Below are 21,203 nucleotides of genomic sequence, written 5' to 3' on the forward strand. Positions count from 1 at the left end.
TTAAAGACAAAAGTACAAAAACCATTTACCACCAAGAGTACACAATTTACTCATCAATGTTAAGTACAGGGTATGTGTGGTTAGCCACATAATATAAATTTTTTAATTTTTAAAATTTATATTTTTAATATTTTGACTAAATATTTTTATACGTTGTAATTTTAATGTCTGAGTTGAGAAAAAAAAGAAAAGTTTAACTGATGATGAGGGAAAACCTCAAAAGTGCTATTAAAAAATAATAAGCATAAGGTAAGAAGCATTATTAAATTCTGTACTTATATATATATATATATATATATATATGATTGGCTAAAACACATAATATATTTTAAATTATTTGTTTACTTTTATTTTAATTTTATCAATTCTGACATAATATTTTATATATGTAATGTTTAATTTTCAATTTCAAGTTAATTTTAATTTGATAAAAAAAAAAATATCATACATCAAAAAAAAAATTATATATATTTTAAATGTCTTTCAGTTTAATATGTAGTTTGATATAAAAATTAAAATTATAACTGAAGATGTAGGTTGCCACGAAACTGCTATTGTAAAGTTATGAAAAAATAAGGTAAGAGTCATCTTATTTACTTATTAATTTCTGTACTTAGGTGGTTCAAGTTGGATTATATATATATATTTTTTTAACACTTTTTTATCACTATGATGCACAGAATCATTTTCCAAGATTTAGCATGTATTTAGAAAAAGATTTACCTTTTGTAAAAATTCCACATAATACACATGTTTGTAAGCAATATATATGCATTAAGAGATAGAGAATTTTGTAATGGAATTAGATATTTTTGGATGTCATAAAAATCAGGAAATAGGAAAATCTGGAGCGGATCATTATACGACCAATATTACTTAAAATATTTCCTTATCAGAAACAAAATGTTTACCATATTACTGGTGCTGCTATAATTAAGTCTTAATTCTTTCCCTGACTTATTGAGTAATGATTCAAAGTTTTAGTATTTTGAATTAAGGTACAAATAAAGACATAATATAGTAGGATGTAAATATAAATTTATTCTAATTAAAAGGACGGCAATTTGTTACCACTTCACAGCCCAAGCAATCTGGTGGCTTGTATAAGTAACATTCAAATCCTGGAGGACAGTATCGTTCCATGCATAAATGTATAACCAAAGTACATGATCTTGTAGCTGGAATTAAAAATAATAATCTAAATATCTCTTCTTTATGTGTACACATAAACAAAAAAATACATGATTAGATAAAAATGAGGTAATAAAAACAAAAAAAAAAAATATTTATACTAACGTTGATTTAAATATATAAAATTTAGAATTATCTGCAATGAAATGTAAACTGTAATATCAATAATTAAAAAAAAAAAAACTTGAGTATTGTAATTGATAGAGAGTTTTTCTTATTATTAGGAAGCATATTATCATTATAATCATAACTGTTTTAAGTAGTACTATACATTCTAAGAAAAATGACTACAATAGTTAAAAATGAAATTCTGTTAACATAAAAATAGCTAGTAGTATAATTCATCATCAACAGAATCTTATATAAGATAACTTCAGTTCCACTGTCTCCCGATTGAAAGCATATTCTTCACTAACGTTATTTTTCTTCCTCCACTAACATAATATCCCAACACATCCTTAACAGATTTTACTACTGCTCCCCTTACTTTAGTTAAAAATTATTAAGAACTAAAATTAACTTAAATAGTTTTTGAACAGTTAAAAAAAAAGTTACAGCAATTGATGATGCACACATGATTTACCAACATATATTCCAATTTACCCCCATAAATGACACTATTAAGATCACAAAACATAAACTAACAGTAATAACATCTACGGTAAAGCATAGATTTTATTAACAATCTAGTCACTATAACTGCAATCAAAATCATTTTTAATTTAAAATTATGTCAGCACACTGATGGCTTATCAGAGGAATTCCCCTTAAGTGCTTCACATCAGAAATTTACATTTAGGATTTTGAATTGATAATAATTTTTGGGTTTATATATATATCCACAAAATACTACTATGGGCCTGTTATAGGACAAGATGAAAGTTACAAGATAACTTTATCTTGTATTGCCACCTATACATAACACAACATCATGCTAAATAAGTTAAACTTATTATAAAAAATTCATTTTTTACTGTTGAAACATGTATAACAAAAGAATTAACTTTTTTTTTATATTAACGTTTATATAAATAATAGTAAAGCTGAAACTGGTATTTATCATAAACCTTTTAGTACAAACATTAACTATGTAACTATTCCAATCATTCACTAACCTGTACAAGTAAAACTTGTTTTAATATGATACACAGAGTTACATATACACATCAGAAGAAAAAAATTAAAGTGTTAAATTTCATAAGAAAAATAATCACATGAAATGGGTACAATACTTATTTCAACAATAACATAAATAAAATCCATGATAAATATCATTAACTACATAAAGACTAATTTGTAATCTCCACTAAAATGTTCTTCGAAAGTAGCTGCTATATTAATATTTTTAACTAAAACAGTAATTTAAAACCCCTAATATAATAATAAAACTAATACATATATAATATTGGTCGTAAAACCTAATAATCATATAACAAAAAATAAAAAAACCCTTATTTTAATTATGATAAATGTGTTACTGATAGAATCACCTATGACCAATATACAACCACATTTAAACTGTAAAAACAAATAGATCTTATATGGAATGGAATGGAATGCAAAGTTGGCAGGAGTCTATTACTCCCTACTTTGTCGCAGAACCTGGACAGAGTCCCTTGCTGCTGGATCTTTCTAATCGGGCTTGTTTTTAAAAGGGTTATTTTTTAATCTCGGATCTAATTTTTTCAAGTTTTGTCTATTATTATTTTAGTGAATTTAAGACGGATTTAATTGCATTCCAATCCGTTGTTAAACCAGCGTTATCGAACCCATTTCATGGGCCGACCGCGGAAGGCTAGGCTTATAAAGCCTGTCCTCCCGACGTAATTCCCCTTCAGACCGTCCACTGAAGTCCTTTCGGTGCTAACTCTTTAATAGGCTAGCAGGAATACGCCACAACGGGGCACTAGCTATAAGGAGAGAGCAATGTGTCCCCTTTTCCGGAGGAGTCGCAATTGCTGGGTTATTTTATCTTACTGTAAGTTTAACTTACAGATGGTGATACCTATTCGCGATCGCGGTTTTGGGGCGGCGATTTTCTGGAAAGAAGTAAACAGTAATTATTCTCTCCACGTAATTATTAACCTTCAGACACGCGTGTGTCTGAGAAGGGGTTGGGGGGACCGCGTGGCCGCAGTGAAGAAACCATTTGTTTTTGTGGTGGCTGTTGGCATCTGCAACAGAAGAAGTAGAACACACACACGAGAGGTAAAAAAAAAAAAAAAAAAAAAAAAAAAAAAATTTTTTTTTAGACCGCGTTTTTGTTTTGTGCGCGACTTACCGTATTTGAAGTCTTCAAACTATATAACTCGCGAAAAAACTATTCACTCGCGACCCCGGAAACGCGTCTGACGCACTATTCCGTTCATGGCTCATGCGATATGGAGGCCCCTAAGCCTGGTTTGTCGATTTTCGGCTACCGCACCGCACCATCACGGTGGTTCGTCCAGTATGGCGTGAGGCCGCTTCCTTACAACTGTCGGAGTTGGGTCCTCTCTGCAGATGTCCCGAAGATGACTGTGTTCGGACACAGCCGCTCTCCCGAACAGTCTGCGCGCCTGCGCCACCCCCACCTCGGACACGGATTGAAATCTCGCATCAGATCGGAGAGTGGCGTTCCTGACGAACCACGGAGCTCCAAAGATCGTCCGCAACGCGATGTTTTGGACGGCCTCGATCTTCTTTTGAAGCGAGGAGCTCAACATTGCCCCCCATGCCGGGTAAGCATATGTTAGAATCGGCAGTACGTACAGCCGAAAAATGAGAAGCTTAGTTGCCAGTGGGTATGGGCTGGCACTGTTCAGCACTGGGTATAGTGAGGCTCTGGCGGCCTTAGCCCTCCGGGTCGCATAATTTACATGTTCGCCTGTCCAACACCACCCCCAGGTACTTAACTGTTTTCTCAAAAGGGATTTTCTCCCCTGAGATTTCCAGCTCTCTGGTCGGTTTTCGTGTCTTGCATGTGAACATCACGGCCACCGATTTTTCACCGTTGACCCTGATTCTCCACATGTCGAGCCACGGTTCCACTAAGTCCAGCTGCCTTTGGAGCCTCCGGACCGCGTAATCCACATTTGCGGATTCGTAGAAATATGCCGTGTCGTCTGCGTAAAGGGCCGTTTTGACCCCTTCCGACAGCGGCATATCGTTCACGTACAAAGTGTACAAGAACGGGGAAAGTACTGCTCCTTGGGGAACCCCAGCGGCTATTTCTCTGGTTAGATCTTATAATATAGTTTTTAATACTGATTCACTGATTAACATAACACATTAAAAAACATTAAGAAAATATTTAAGATAAATAAGCCATTAATGCTTGCTCCCTTAGTAACTTCATTATTCTCAATATTAAATATTTCAACAGAGAAAAGAATAAAAATTGGTTCAATAAAAAATAAAGAGTAATTTCTTACACAAAGTAAACCAGAAATTGTGTAGATAAAATAGGTTATTTACTACAATTCTTAGTGGGTAGAAGCTAGGTACATATAAAATGATCTTGTGTTGATAGTATTGGCTAAAATAGAAGAAAATTTATTAATTGGACATGACATACTTGTATTTGCTACAGACATTTAATGGATTTTCTGAAAGAAGTTAATTTATAAAAAAGAAGGAACATATTTTTTCTAGAGGACATAGCACCATCACATTTTGCTTCGATTGTGGTACAACCTTCTAAAAAATTTCTAGAAAATTTTCTAACACAGTCTGATTGGACAGTTCTGTTATATGGTTATCTAGACCACTGGACCTCAGAATTTAAATATTTTCCTGAAAGCCTGCAATTTACCAGATACACCTAAGAAATAATTGTATTAAAGAACTTAAAGGAAAAAAATCACAAAGGAGTGCAGTAAAATTAAAAAAGGAATGCTCCAGGATGTTCAGGAATCATGAAGCTACAAAACTGAAATCTGTGCAGGTTGTAGAGGACCCATGGGTAAAGCCTTGGTTAAGTAGGAAACACGGTGAGCACAATTTTGAGTTAATACAGTTTCTTACCAGATATGGATTTTTTGTGCATATCTTCACTCAAGAAAGAGAATATTAGCTGACATATGCAAGTACTGTGGGAAGGTAGATAAAGCTTAATATATGATATGTTGTTGTCCATAATAGGATCAACAGTGGTCAGAATGTCTCTGGATACTAGGACTGCTTAATCCAGGAACCACTGTTAACAAGATGTTGGAGGGAAAAGATAAATGGGAGGTGATCAACAATACGGTCAGAAAGATTATTAAAAAGAAGATCGAAGAAGACTAGCATGGGATTAGTGTAAGTAGTTTTATCAGCGATCTAGGGATGGGTGGACATCTACAAGACTAGTTTGCAGGTGCCTATCTTCAGTACTAGGGTAGCTGTTGCAAAATGATGATGTCTGCAGAACTGCAAGGATCTTAAAATATAAATAATGGAATCACTTAGATAAAGATTTTATGTTACACTGATACCAAAAGACAACCATGAGGACTGTTTAATACCTTAAAAGTGGGTCCTGTGTGTTTTGAGAAGTAGAGGGGTTTTAGTCAGTACAAATCTTACTCTACCACTAATATGGGTTAGTGTTATCTTATTAAGGATTTCCTCACAAAATTTCTAAAATGCCATTTAATAAATATGTTAGAAGTCAATAAGACTTTTCAAATAATAAAACATAATATTTGTTTTACTTTAATCCAATTAACTGATTTAGTATATTCATACTGTGAGCAACTTTTGGTTCACTTTGTTCAAAACTACTCTAGCTGTCCTGTGTAAATGAAATAAAAGAAAATGACTGCAACCAATAGAAGGGAATAGTTTCTTCTAGTACTCTATGTATATTACTCTAAATTGTACTTAAAAATTCAGAAAATTTCCCTTTTTTTTTGTTTAACCTCTGGAATTCTGTTTAACCATTAGGTATTGCTTCAGAGGATGAGATGAATGATTTATAGTGTGTGTGAAAATGCCATGCCTGATCAGGATTCAAACCTAGGACCTCTGGATGAAAGGCCGAGACACTACCACTCGCACCACAGAGGCCGGCAGGAATTTTTACCTATTTTAGATTATTGGGCTACAACAAAGAATTTAGTTGGTCAATCAATACAAAAAATATAAAATTGCACCATTATGTTTGATGATTCTTTTTATCATAATGCAAGTTCATCTTTTCAATTTATTTTATTTTATGATATTAATTTATTCAGTTTTAAATAATGCATTCAAAAAGTTCCCTTGCAATAAAACTACAGTATATGCCATGAAAAAAAAATTGACTTTAAAGTTAAATCTTACAAATACCAATCAAAAATTCATGTTCTGATGTAAAAAAACAATGTTAATGAATGGCAAATAAATGCTACATCCCATTGCTGTGAATTGTTTGTGCGGCACACTATCTTGATGAAAGAGCACTTTTTGGCCAGATATGGATGTTTAGCTTGAATAAATACTCTTCAATCCATCCAGGAGTGAACCTAATGCAGCCTGGTGATATTCCTGCCTTATTCCACGTAGTCTATGAACACCTCACCACAAGAAATTAAAAAAACTGTAGCCATGACTTTTCCTGCAGGTTGGTAATTGATTTTCCACCATCAAGGGTCTGTATGAAATAATTCCTCAAAAAATAAGCATTATCTTTCATAATCTGTATTATACTTAAGGGTGTAGGGACTTTCTGAACGTGATCATATTTATTCAACGCTTCATTCTTTCCCATGAACAATTCTATTGACAATTTGCATTAATAATTTTATGTCTTCACTTTTATTTTCATGTAGTTACAATATCTTTATGCTAGTCTATAACAAATTGAGGAATTTCAGTTACATATGCATAAATTTTCAGAAATTTGTGAAGATTACTAAAGTACGAGGGTAAGTCAATTATTATCTGCAATTTATTTATATTTTTGAGATTATTTAAGATGACGCATGCGTGGTTTAATTGTTGTTATGTCTGTGCAGTTTTGACGCTGCTAGGTTAGTTCCATTATTGCTACCTTACCGTTAACCATGGCTGCTCCACTTTCTGTTTGCACCAAAGAAGAGCAACGTTCAGTGATCCGTTTTTATGTTCGGAAGGTGTATCAGGGGCTGTAATTCATCGAAGACTTTCGGTACAGCACAGGAACAGTGTGTTGCCGCAACGGAGTGTCTATGAATAGAAAAATTCAAAAATGGTCGCACAAGTGTTACGCACAACGAAGGAGCCGGGCAACCGTTTACCACCACAAATTTGTTGAGTGTGCACGCAACATGGTTTTCTTAGACAGATGAGTAACTATTGATGAAGTGGCACATCATCTGCAAATTAATTACGGTTCTGTCTAAGAAATCATCCACAACAGACTTGGGTTTGATAAAGTCTGTGCAAGATGGGTCCCAAAACAACTCACACAGTAGCAAAAAACAAACGCGCCTGGACATTTCTGCCTAAAACATTTGGATCGCTATGGTAACTAACAGGACATCTTCTTAAACAGAATCATCACTGGTGATGAAACATGGATCCATCATTATCAACCGGAGAATAAACGACTGAGTATGGAATGGAAACATCCAAATTCGCCCTGCAAAAAAAGTTCAAGACCCAACTATCCACAGGAAAACTGATGTTAACGGATTTTTGGGACTCACAAGGCCCAGTACTGGAACATTATGAGGAAAGGGGCACGACAACAAACAGTGCGAATTACAGTGAGATGCTTACTGCCAAGCTGAATCCTGCAATTCGATGCAAACACCGAGGACTGCTGTTGAAAGTTGTTGTGTTGTTGCATGACAATGCCCGTCCACATACTGCTGAAACGCTCCAGAAACTCCTTTGAAGTACTGGCTCATACCCTGTATAGTCCTGATCTTGCACCTTCTGACTCCCACTTGTTTGATCCACTCAAAGAGGCATTAAGGGGCTGTCGATTTACGTTGGATGAAACAGTGAAAGAAGCGGTGCATTCCTGGCTCACAGTTCAACTGAAAACCTTCTTTTATGAAGGCATCAGGAGGCTTGTGCAACGATGGACCAAGTGTGTTGAAATGCAAGGGATCTATGTTGAAAAATGATGTACATATAAGTTTCCTATTTGTATTGCAATAAAATCTATAACTACATTGCGGATAATAATTGACTTACCCTCGTATTTATAGTGAATAATTTTTAAGTGATAATAGAAATCACGAAAACAATGTTCACACACACACACACACACACGCGCGCGCGCGCACACACACATGCACAGAGAGAGAGAGAGAGAGAGAGAGAGAGAGAGAGAGAGAGAGAGAGAGAGAGAGAGAGATATGAGGGGAGAATTTTTATGACTTCTTTTCCTTATTTTATGCATACACGTATTAATAATTTCAATGCAATGACAAACAAGCAAGTGAAATATTTGTTAGCATAATTAGAATTCATTATCTTGGTATGTTAATTACATCTCTTATTAAATAAGAGTTGTTTCAGGCAACAATATGCTATGGTGTTGACCTAAATCATTTCAGTTGTGTTCAAAACCTTTTATAAAACAACACACTTGGCAACTTTAAAAAAATAATTATGGAATTAAAATATTGTCAAATTGAAAAAAAATTAAATTATAAGAAATATTAGTTCCGTAAAATTAACAAAACTGACATTACCATCACCTACACATAAATTCATCAACAGTCAATACCATAACAGTCAATACAAATAAACATTGACAGATGATTAAGTAGCAGAAAATTTATATTAAAATTTTGTTCTTGTTTTACCACTATGTCTTGGATTAGGTCTTCAATCTGATACCTTACTAATCTAAAACTTAACTGAGTGACAATGTTTATTTGTTTAAATATAAATACAGATTTCTTTTAAATAATAAAAAAAAAACTAACTGAAAACACAGTAGCCTTCAATACAGCACCCTCCGCAGCACATTCCATGATCACTACACTAAAAAAAAAAAGAATAAATAAAATATTAAACAAACTTTCCTACAGGAATTTACTATCATCTTTTGTTATATACTTATGAAATTTTTTTCTTAATATAATTTGCTATTATACTATTTCAAACAGTGCCATGCATTTATAAAGTTAGTTTCCATTTTCATTTAATTATGGAAAAGAATGTTTAAAAAATCATTGAAATTTAACAAAAGAAAAATTATTTATAATTTGCACAAGAATACTTATATAAATAGTAGAAATTGCTTACATCTACATCAACCTTGTGAAATATTGTTGTAAGAAGGATAAGGCTGACGGGCCATATATTATGATTTACAAGGTTTGTTTGTAGAAGAAAATACAGAGGATAAAAGTAGTAAGGAAGATGATAGATAATACATAAAGTAGATAACTAAAAAATAAAGAGACTGAAATTTGTATGATGTAGGAAGAACACAGGGATTTATAAATTATTATAAAACCACTGCACAGATCTATCACTGGAGAGATTGTAAAATTTTATATCAAAATATTAATATATCTAATTATTTCAATAATTAATCTCGGTGAAATACTAAAAATATTAATGTAAAAATTTGACTGCAAAATATTTAAATACACATTCCTCTCTGTAGTGATTACATTGAAATTAAAAACTGCATAATCAAATGTACTAACTGTAGAAAGAAATATGTGCATATGTGAATCTGTAATACTGAGTGATTCAAAAGGACTTAAAAATTTATTGAGATAACTTACATATTTAGTTGAGGTCTCATTTCACAGATAAGAAGATCAAATTTATCACCGACATTCACTTTGGTTCAATGTGGCTTCCATTTGTAATGAGACATACATCCTGCCTGAAGTCGATTTCATTCCAGACTGTACCCAGCAAATCAGGCATTACCTCTGCAGCTGCGGTGTTAATTTGAAGTATTAGCTCAACAAGATCGGCAGGCAAGTGTTGTACATAAATCCAATCTTAAATGACACCTCACAAGAAAAAATCTAGCGGTTTCAAATCTGAGGAGCGAGGTAGCTATGTAATTGGATCTTCATGACCAGTGACCTGGGAATTGAGTCAAGAAAATCTAAAATTTAATAAAAAATCTAAAACAGAGATGATGCTCTGTCTTGTAATGGCGTCCATCTTGCTCATCATCGTTCAATTGAGGAATTAGAAAACTTTGAAACAGATCTCCAGATAAACGATATCATTTACTGTTGCTTCCTGGAAGAAGAACAGGCTGTACATTCTTTGTTTAGGACACAAAAACATTGACCTTAGGGGTATCACAAATGTGCTGCAAAGTTTCATGAGGATATGTTTGCTACCCAATATTCGACAGTTATGGTTGTTCACCTTCCCACTAATGTGAAAGGTTGACTCATCGTTACAAATTACATCGGCTAAAAATGTATCATTGTCTGCAATTCTATCAATCGTTTCTACACAAAACTGCATCCCAACCCCATAGGGGGAAGACGTTACCAGTTGCTAATCACCCCCTCCGTTCCAAGCCCTGAGGGGCTTTACCGATGGTCGTCTTTAGACCTTCTAACTGATTACATCTCAGTCATCAGCCAGGCCTCGGTCGGGATGCCACCGATGTAAATGCCTCGGCAGACATTTGCATCAGCAAATTACATATCAAATTTCGCCATCACGTAGGCCTCAAACGGACATCTTCACATCCCTCAAACTAACTGACCGAAACCCCTGAAACGCGAACCCCGCGCCTAGTCCAGATTTGACAGCACCGTTCGTGACTGTGAATGCCTCTGAAAACGAACGAGTTTAAGGTAAAATCAGTGCTACACTCACATCAATCAAAATTATGTTTTACGCAACATAGAGATTCAGATTACACCCGATTGAGTCGATCAATTTAGGTCACCTAAAAAGGGGAATGCAACCTCATTGCCGTCCGCGCAGGAGCCGGGACAAACCCCGCACCCCACCCGGTTTCATCTCGGTGTCTCGCGTGGCATTACAAAGTCACGATCAGGACCGCCACGCCTCCAGTCGCACGGATTAACATACCCCGGCGGCGTAGCCACTCCCACCAGTGGGAATCCAATATAACCGTGGCACGATGTCAATGCGCCTACCTCCAACCAATCCAATGCTTAAGCCGGAACCCTAGCCACTCGGGATCCTACCCCGAGTGGGTAGGGTTCCGCAGAGGGAGTGTAGCTCCACGATCGAGTACCTCAATCGCGGACCAACACAGCGTAACGGCGCGAGGAAAACCAGCCACTGTACACCACTCCTGGCGGATCATCCAATTAATAGTTACCCACTTTCAAATATATTACATACACTATAGTTTGCACGGCTTCAAGTGCAACGGTTTACGTAATATGCGCCAAACAGTCGTTCTTGCGACGTCTGTGTCTGTGCGTTGGCAGGGTCCGTACCTGTTTGTGTGGGTGAGTGGTGTGTGCGCTTGAGGAGGTCTTACGTGCCTATGGGAGTGTTTGTGCTTGGTTGGAACTGTGTTTAATATCTTTTTGTGATGTGCTGTGTTTTGTGATGCGCTAGCTGTTCCACTAGCTGTTCTAGGGGGGAGGGTTGGCAGGTAAAGATTTAGTCGGTAGTGCACAGGTACTATACGCCTTGTATACATAACACATCCTGCGGAACCTGTTAGAAAGCCCGATACTGCTTAGGCGCCCGTAAATGGGGTTCCTCCACCTCTAAAAAAAAACCAGTTGTATATGGAATGATATTCTCACGTGACGCACATAAGAGTTGATTTCTTCGGGCTACGTGCAAAGCTTTTTCTGAGTTGTTCTACAGCCGTTTTAGAACGCGATTTTGTATGTTTAACAGAACAACTAGTCGAAGATTTGATACCAATAGTAAACTGTATGCCTCCTGGGAAGCTCCCTATTTTACTCTACGAAAATTATATTGAACTACAATTGCTCACTGCAAATCGTGAAACCAAAACGCACAGCGAGCACGTTCCGCACCAGTAAATGCATATAATTTCAAACAACAATGGAGCAACACTGGTGGCCGAATTCGGTACTAATGAACTACGAGTCAACAACTTGTGTTTTTGCAGTGAAATGAGACCTCAACTGAATCTGTAGTTTTCTAAATAAATTTTTAATGCTTTCAAAGTTGTGAAGTCCTTTTTGAATCCCCGAATATATTAAATAATATAAAATGCCTTTATAACAGTTTCATGATATACATATAAACTCACATCGGTAATATAATTGTCTATTAAATGACCGAGGGTATTTTTATAAGAAAAAAAAATTATTATTATGCTTTGATGAATTTGAACTAGAAAATTAATTAGATACTAAAAGTTTTCGAAAAACAATGGTTCATTTCCTAAAAAAGACGTTTTTGCAAGTACTCCTTTTTAAATCCAGTGCACTGTGAACCGAAAGATAATTAACTTCCAGAATTCCTTTCTGAAGGTTGAACAAAAATACAGTTTGGAGACGTATAATTGCCTGGACTAAACCCAGAGAAGAAATTAAGCCAAAGCTACAAGTCCTCGTTGAAATCAATGAACTGGTACAAGAAGCACAAGTATCTGACGAAGACTGCCAACGTTGTATAAGAATTGTTGTGCCAAGCAGGATGAAGTCGTTTGCAGACAACTTTATTAGATTCAAGCTGGAACTATGTTACCATGACGAAGCTAAAAAACCTTCTAGGCTTACCCCAGCATCGACAAATAGCCATCGCTGCGGAGGGGTGAGTGTAACTAAGACCGATGCAACAATACTCATCGCCAAAGTCTTCGCAAGCTGAGAATAGTCACAAGCCATACCGGTAGATAACAAGTGACCTATGACAGGAAAAGTGTGATATGTACTAGCGGCATTTAATATAATGAACACCGTAATTGCATATATTGTACACCATTTGAAACTACCAATCTCGATTTAATTTCATCGAAGGAATAAATTGAAATCAAGCATGCTCCCAGAATTCAACTTCAAGACAAAAATCTCAATCAGTGGAATTCCAGCCGCTTAAGATTCTGCGGAACAGATTTATTACGTACACATAGTATGTTGGTGATCGGCCGCAAACACAACAGATGCAGCAATTAAGAGTTATTCTGGCGTAAACCAGAAGCTTTACGAGAATATTATATTTCCTGATTCAACTAGTCCACAATAGATTAAAGAACTCGGGGAAGTCCAGTTCCTTAATCACAAATAAATTACGATATTCTATTCGCTGCTTGACGTTGTTGTTATAATAAGCATAATACTTATTAATGAAGAGTTCTGTAAACTGCTCAACATTTTTCCAATTATACAAGAAAAAAAAGCATCTCAAACTTCCAACATATGCCGGTCTATTAAAATAGGATGTACTTAGTGAATTAACAAATATATCTTAAATTCATGCTTGGGCAATCTCAATTTTTGGCAAGTCTAGAAAATTACTAGCATTTCATTTTTAATAAGATATTCCATAAATTTAATGTTATTACGAGTATATGAATTTTTGTTTTACGCATCGTATTATTAGAAGAATCTTTTTCTAAACCCTTGAGTAGATCTGGCTTTACAAATAACAAACACTAAAGCTTCTTAAATCACCGACTTTGTACATCTAAGATTTGAGAAGCTATGAACAAAGATCAAAAAGGAAAAACTAGAAATGAATGAGTTACCAAAAGATGACTTTTAATCATTTCAGAGAATGCTTATAAAGAGCTAGTTCTATACAGGAAACATGATTAATCAGAAGAAAACTGCATGTTAAGTAAGATTGTTAAAAAGCAATTTCAATGATAAATGATACATTTTAGAAGATAGGTTTCATACACATTAGCTAAGTCAGAGAAAGAATCTTCTATAGAGCGGCCACAAAATCCCTTTCCACATAAAGAAATAAACAGCAATTGTTTGTCATTAGTTTGGTAAATATTTTTTCAAAAAAATTACTTTAATGTAACTCCATCATCTAAACAATTTTATGTCACCAAGTGTGTTTAGACATTCTCTCCCACATTGGGTCAAAGTTGTAAAACAGTCTCTGACAACAGGTTGCAACCTATCAACATTCCTTAATCACAAATGGGAAATTTTGTTTCTTTGATTATGCTCCAAATTTTATTTCTTAGTTATCATAGGTTAAGCCTGAACTTCTAGGAGGCCACTGAATGTAGAACCCTTACTAATCCACCATACTTCAAAATGTTCATTTAAAAAGTCCCTAAACACCAAGTATAATGAGCTGGAACTTCCTCGTTATAAAATAGGAATTAATTCTAATCAATTAATTCCATATGGCTTCAATATTCCAACTGAAGAATAAAATAATTTTCAAGCATGTTAAAGTATGAAATGCTGTTAATACTTCCTTCAAAAATTTATGTTCTCATCAGATACCATTGTCCCAATTATTACATACAGTGGATAGGTCTGTGATTTCCTTAAAAAAGTGGTGACTTTATTTATACTAAAGATTCTACCAAGATCTACTATTCAGGTAATTGGCTCTTGGAGAAAAAGAAAACTGGTTTAAGTTTCCCTTAAAGCTATATCCCAGAAAAAAAGTTCATTAACATGGACAAGCATAAAAGGTTTTTTAACAAAGATCTTTTTTAATTGTCTTCTGAAATTTTGAAAGTTACATATTTAGCTCTGCAAACCTTTTTGCTACTGACCTTCAAGAAGAAATTGTACACAGGATTCCTCAACATCACAGCTATTCAACAGATTGGAGAGTTGTCAAAATCGTTTCAAAATCATGAACTGTTCTGATGGAAAAGGTTTTTTCCCATTTTTGAATTGTTACTACTGATAGAGCTTCCATACCAAAATGTTACACTAATCTGTTTCTTATGTTCTAATTTACATTTGTGTACGGAAATGCATCCAAATACTAGAAACAAGTCTTTCCACAACTGAATACTTGTATCTTCCATTTTAACTGTACAAAAATCCATTTCTTCCATTTTATACTGTACAAAATCAAAATTCTCACTGAACACATGAAAATAACATCAACTTCTATCAAACCTTGATACTTTGTTTAGTAAATAAAAACAGCAGATTGATGTTTACAATCCTGATGACATACTTATACTTGTTACTACCCTGTTTGAATCCCGGTCAGGGATGGCATTTTCATACGCTACAAAAATTGTCATTCATCTCATCCTCTGAAGCAATACCTAATGGTGGTACTTGAAGTTAAAAAAAAAACAACCTGTATTTTATGTAACGGAAAGGGACTTTGTAGCTACTCAGTAGATCATTTAAAGACACTGCAAAAGGAAAAATAGATAATTAACTTCCGTCTGTGACCTGGGTCTAGGAATTTCAGCAGACACAAACACAGATTGCTCTGTCACAGGCGTAAATTTTGCAATTGAAATTCTTTTGGAGGATTATTATAAATTTAAATATTTCTAGAATTTTGAATGGTGTGACCAGAAATTGGTTTTATTGTTATACTAGCAGACCCGGCAATGCTTCGCTATTGCTATATATATATATATATATAGAGAGAGAGAGAGAGAGAGAGAGGGAGTCTAAATGAACACAATTGAAAATTTGATAAAAAAAATTAAAACTGAACTTCACAAATTTTACCTTTTACTTAATTCTCCTTCCCCTTTTCCATTTCCAACTTCTCCCTCACCCTCTCCCATTTTCCCCTTTTCTCTTTCCACATTTTCCCTTTTACCCGCCTGTAAATCGGTCCATTAGTTTTTTGGTTTTTAGCAGACACACATACGAACATGGCTTTTATATAAATATATAACAAAAAAGTCTGTTTGTTCGTTTTGTAAATATCTCGACACCGGCCCCACCTAGCAGGTATAGTTTTTGCAAAAATATTTCTTTTCACGTAACTAATATTCATATTCTGAATATGAACCAAATCGGTCCATAAATATAATTTTTCTAAATATCTCAACCCCAGTGCCATCTAGCGGGTTCATTTTTTGCAGAGATAATTCTTTCCATGTAAGTAACATGTATTCTGAATATGAGGCAAATCGGACCAAAAATACAATTTTTTGAAATATCTCGACGCCAGCGCCACCTAGCGGGTCCAAACTAATTCAGAAACCTTCCCTGGCATGCGTCCAACCATTCCCCAAAATTTCATCGCTATCGGATGAACGGTTTAGGAAGGGATAAGAGACATACAGACAGACAAACATTCATTTTTATATATATAGATGATGCTTGGGTGCACATCTACAAGTGCCCAATATCTGGTAGGATATTCATTACTTTATTTCACGAAAATTAAGCAGTAGGTTACTGTAATCTGGAACAGTATTAAGGGTAAAATGTTGAATTTTTATTTATTACTAATAATTAAAACAAACAAAACATTATTTAGTTATTCTTATTTTTCTCATTTTTGTGGTTACAAAGTATGTTTATTTTAATGGTTTTATTAGCCAGTTATGTTTCTATTTGCTTGCTAATTCATTAGTTTAGACTGCAGTTGTCAGTCATTTAATTTTTTTCTTACCAACCAGGAAGGTAACCTTTGGTCATGCTTGATTGATGCCGAGATCATAATTATACACAGCAATTTAAAGCAATAATTGCAGTTAAAAGACAAAGGACTTACTAATTCTGCTGTAGAAACATTATTATTATAATACTTTACAGAGAAAGCTTTCATTTTCATTTCTGTTTTGTAATATTTTTCTAATAAAGATAGCATTGAAATATTAAAAAGTTAGCATTTCTTTGACAATTAAATATTTTTGAAAAAGCTAAAAAACAATTATTTACACAAGATTCTTTTAATTACTTCCAAAAATGTTCACTTCAGAAGTGTAAAAGACATATATTAATAAAATAAACTTTTGAAAAGAATTAATATTGCCTTTCAGAACTAACTGAAGCAAAAAATGATAGTTTTTCAATTCTTTAAATTTAGACTTTCGAAATAAGTAACAAATGAAAATCACCATAAAAGTAATCAAACCTTCAATTTGGCACCACTTCAAAAAAAAAAAAATTAAAGAACTGAAAATATTACTTTGTTTTTTATTGTGGTTTCTTTTTTAAATTACTTTAGATTTGCACTTTTACTGTTATTTAATGCAAGGATAGGCTACAAAACATCAGTCTGTCTGTAGGTGAAGTAAGGCTTGGAAAGAGTGTTGAATTGAGAACCTCCATTTTTTAAAAATTAGTCATGTTAGTTACTTCATTTTCTTTTTTTAAAAAAATCTAGAAACCTTTAAAAATCACAAAATCTTTTATAGAGTTGTACATTATCACCTACACTTTTCAATAAATATAACCATTCATTACAAGATTGTGAAATCATATGCATAACATCTCAGAGGAGTATGATATTAATATGATGGAAAAATTAACTTACTTCAGAGTAAGCATGTGCCTATTATGACAATGATATTCTCTAATTGGATATGAATGGATGTTTTATGTATTTCAGTCAGATACCACTTTCATATGCCACAGAATTGTATGAATGATGAGGATTTTCCTTAAAAAAAAGGCCTCAGCCTATTCTCATGGGGCTATTTAATATTCATGGGGTAAAAATTGTTTTAGTACACTTGAGTTAGTCATTCAAAATTACTGCTCATTAATGTGCAGTTCTAATGCTAGGTAAAGATATCTCAATCTACCTACGGATTTTGAACTAGGTGGACACTGATAGCCAGGAGAAAACCCTGAAATAAACCTACTTCTTTTAGATAGGATTTTGGGTCTTGTTTAATGGATCTTCTGCTATATACTTACTCTTGATCTCTTCCTCCCAATTTTGTTCTGGGGATTTCAGCCAGATGCTGTAAAGCATCTGTAAAGTTAAAAAGATATTAGTATTGTGGAATTTGTTAGGGACAACACTATTAATTGATTATCAGGAGATGTTTATTAAGTGACATTAAACAAAAACACCAACTTGAACTGAAATACTTATTAGTAAAGCTGGACCACCTTTTACTAATATTGTATAATTGAAAAATGGGTTATGTGAAAAGTAGGATTTCTAGTAAGGTCCTTCAAACAAGGTTGAAACATTAATTTTATTCTATAAACAATACTTATCATCAAGAGATGGTTGCAGTTTCTCCAAGTTTTTTTTATTACAATAAAAAAAATGTAAAAGCTTTTTGCATTACAATTTGCTGTTAGCCAAATGTACAAGTTAAAAATAAGGAAAAAAGTAATAGAAAACGCGATTTTTTCACTGTGAGAGTGATAGCGTCTTGGTCTTTCATCCAGAGGTCCCAGGTTCAAATACCGGTCAGGCATGGCATTTTCACTATAAATCATTCATCTCATCCTCTGAAGCAATACCTAACGGTGGTCCCAGAAGTAATTCAAAAGTGTTTTAAATAAACAATTTTTTGAGTTCAAACACCAGAACGGTGATAGAATTTTAAATTTTAAACTGGCAAAAAACCAGATAGGTTTATCCCTTACCCAGAAAAAAATAATGAGCAACAAAATAGGAAAATAATGAGCAACAATATTCTGCCCTATAGAAAATTATGGAGGTTTTCAAAATTTTTTTAGATAAACAACAAAAGACTTAAGTAGAAAACATTTTTGAACTAAAACATATAATAAATAAAAACAACAATTAGTGATTGCTGAAGGGCAGAAATATCTGTTGTTGATGGCCAAAGAAATATTTCACACAAAAGTTGGTCTCAATTTTTTGTAATTTTATTTATTGAGAATGAAACATAAATGAGAAAATTGTAGAAAACCACTTCATACGAAAGAAGGATGGGACCCAAGCACAAGATTTAACAACCAAAATTAGACAAAGGTTGTTGAAGTTGTTGAAAATTGCATTTGCTTCAAAATAAGCAAAAAAAATGATGGAATATTTTTGAACCCCGAGGCATATTTTTTAAATGCTAAACAGGCTATCATTTTTCTCAATAAAAAATTCTCCTTTGGAGAATGTTTCAATAAAATTAAAACGGCAATTACAAAGTTAAAAAGTAAGAAAAAATTCTAAAAATGACAGAAAATCTCTTTATATAAGATTATAAAATCTTTGATGTTTTAAGGGTGAGATTGTACTATGAAGGAAAATGTGCTGGTATAAGGCTACACTTTCCATTACTATACTCTTCAGAAACAGTTAATGGACTGATTGTAATAAATGAGTACACTTATATACATATACATATATATATATATATATATATATATTATAACACATAATGGAAAATAATTTATTAAGCTCCCATAAAAGGTACTGTAAATCAGTAATCAGCAATCACGTTAGTTAAGCAATACAAAAGCAAATTTAATATAGATAATATACTTTCATAGCTAATCTTATTATTAAAAACACACACAACTTACTGTTGCACCAAACATACGGCAGTCTTGAGTTATGCAAACTGGTAAAATTAAATATGTAAAAATTAACACTGCAGTTAAATTAAATTCTAATGACATTTTAAAATATATCATATCAGAGCGTGAATAAGACTAGAAATAAACAAATCATTTACGAGTGAGATTCAAGGATATATACTCCCATTGAGATCTAAAATAGCTTTTATTATCAATGTTACTACAATTGACTGTGAAGTTACAAACAGAACATTACTGCACAATAACAAAGTAATAAATAAATAAACATTAATAAATAAAAATAACATAAATTAACATAGTAATTTTTTTTTGCTTCTGACTCTTTCATATTTTAGTTATTTGGCATGCAAATCAACAATATTAACTAACTAAGAAACTTCATAAAATTTAATATAAATAATAGTCTTTTTTTTTATTATATATATATATATATATATATATATATATATATATATTTTTTTTTTTTAATTAAAAAAAGAAATATAAGGATAATCTAATAAAATAATAAGCTTAAAATCAGTATTCTATTGCTTTATTGTGAATAAATAAGTTTATTTAATTTTTTTAATTAGCAGAAACATTTATTACATAATTTATAAAAACCATAAATATGGTCAATAGAGCATTATTTATGGTTTGAAAGAGGAAATTGAAAAAAAAATAGTGAATAAATAAAATAACCTTCATGAATTGTTATAAAATGCATCTTATTAATATTAATACAAGTACTTACTGTATTTTACTTTAATTGAAAAAAAAAGAAATATAGTGACTTTAAATTTGAAAAATAAAAATAAATTGATGAAAAAAAAAATTTCCAGACACTATTTTAAGTATTTATCACAAAAAGCTCACCTTTCAAGAATTAAATCTTATAAACCATACTAAATAGAAAAAAATTAATACAGGAGTAAAATGTTTTTCTCTCTTTATACTGTTGTTGTAAATAACAATATTTCAAAATCTACAGGAATTATGCACAAAAAAAAACTTCTACTGTTAACTTTTCTGGGTAATATAATTTATATATTTAGGTTTTGTTAAGAAATTATAAAAAAATATCATTTAAATTATGCTTACAGGATTTTACCTGTTATTTAAAAAGTAGTAATTTAATGTTCTTTTTCATAAAACAAAAAGCTTCTTCATTTCATAGTATATATAAAAAATCTTTTTCTATTAGAATCAGTGATTTAACAACAATATAATACTTACGTAGTTTCCAATTTTTAAAAACAAAATGGGAAAAGGGTTGTGAAAAATGGAAGAATTTCATGAAATGTTCTGGTAATCTAAGCTATCTGTAAGAACAGTGCAAAAACTTTATGTAAGCCTTAAATGTTGAACAGAATATAAACTTTGTACTTGTCTGCATAACTCTTTCAATGTTTAAAACTGTAAAGCGACTGTTCTTTTCAAACAGACAATTAAAAATTCTCATTAGTTTTAATCAAAATTCTTCTTTCTTTTCCCCTTCCTAAAATTAATAAAAACTGTAGAATTATAAACATACCATAAGTGTTATTAAAATAGGTTTTCCCTCAAAAAATTTCCTATCTAGAATGACAATTAAAATATGATTTTTTTTATTTTTTTTTATTAATGGCTGTCTCTTCAAAACCCAGATCAGGATAAAATGTTAAGTAGTTAAACAGGAAAAAATATTTTTAAGTATGTTTAAATGATTACATGTAATTTTTACATAATTTTTTAACATGTAATTTTCTATAGCTTTTATAAGTATAT

General features: G+C 32.7%; 1 protein-coding gene across 1 annotated transcript; it reads right to left on the bottom strand.

Annotated features, from left to right (window-relative positions):
• Window positions 1-1,020: 1,020 nt before the first annotated feature.
• LOC142321105 (uncharacterized) lies at window positions 1,021-19,774 on the bottom strand. Its single transcript, XM_075359102.1, has 3 exons — window positions 19,443-19,774; window positions 9,060-9,117; window positions 1,021-1,178 (listed from the first exon to the last, which is right to left on the bottom strand). The coding sequence occupies exons 1-3, from the start codon at window positions 19,551-19,553 to the stop codon at window positions 1,045-1,047; spliced, it is 303 nt and encodes a 100-aa protein (XP_075215217.1). The 5' UTR covers window positions 19,554-19,774; the 3' UTR covers window positions 1,021-1,044.
• Window positions 19,775-21,203: the final 1,429 nt, after the last annotated feature.

This window comes from Lycorma delicatula, chromosome 3, assembly GCF_047948215.1.
Source record: "Lycorma delicatula isolate Av1 chromosome 3, ASM4794821v1, whole genome shotgun sequence".
Classification (NCBI taxonomy): domain Eukaryota; kingdom Metazoa; phylum Arthropoda; class Insecta; order Hemiptera; family Fulgoridae; genus Lycorma; species Lycorma delicatula.

Coding starts and splice junctions, on each gene's coding strand:
- LOC142321105 (XM_075359102.1), bottom strand. CDS start 19,553: ATGATATATTTTAAAATGTCATTAGAATTTAATTTAACTGCAGTGTTA. Junction 9,118..19,442: donor GCCGTATGTTTGGTGCAACA/GTAAGTTGTGTG, acceptor TTTTTTTTTTAG/TGTAGTGATCATGGAATGTG. Junction 1,179..9,059: donor TGAAGGCTACTGTGTTTTCA/GTTAGTTTTTTT, acceptor TTTTAATTCCAG/CTACAAGATCATGTACTTTG.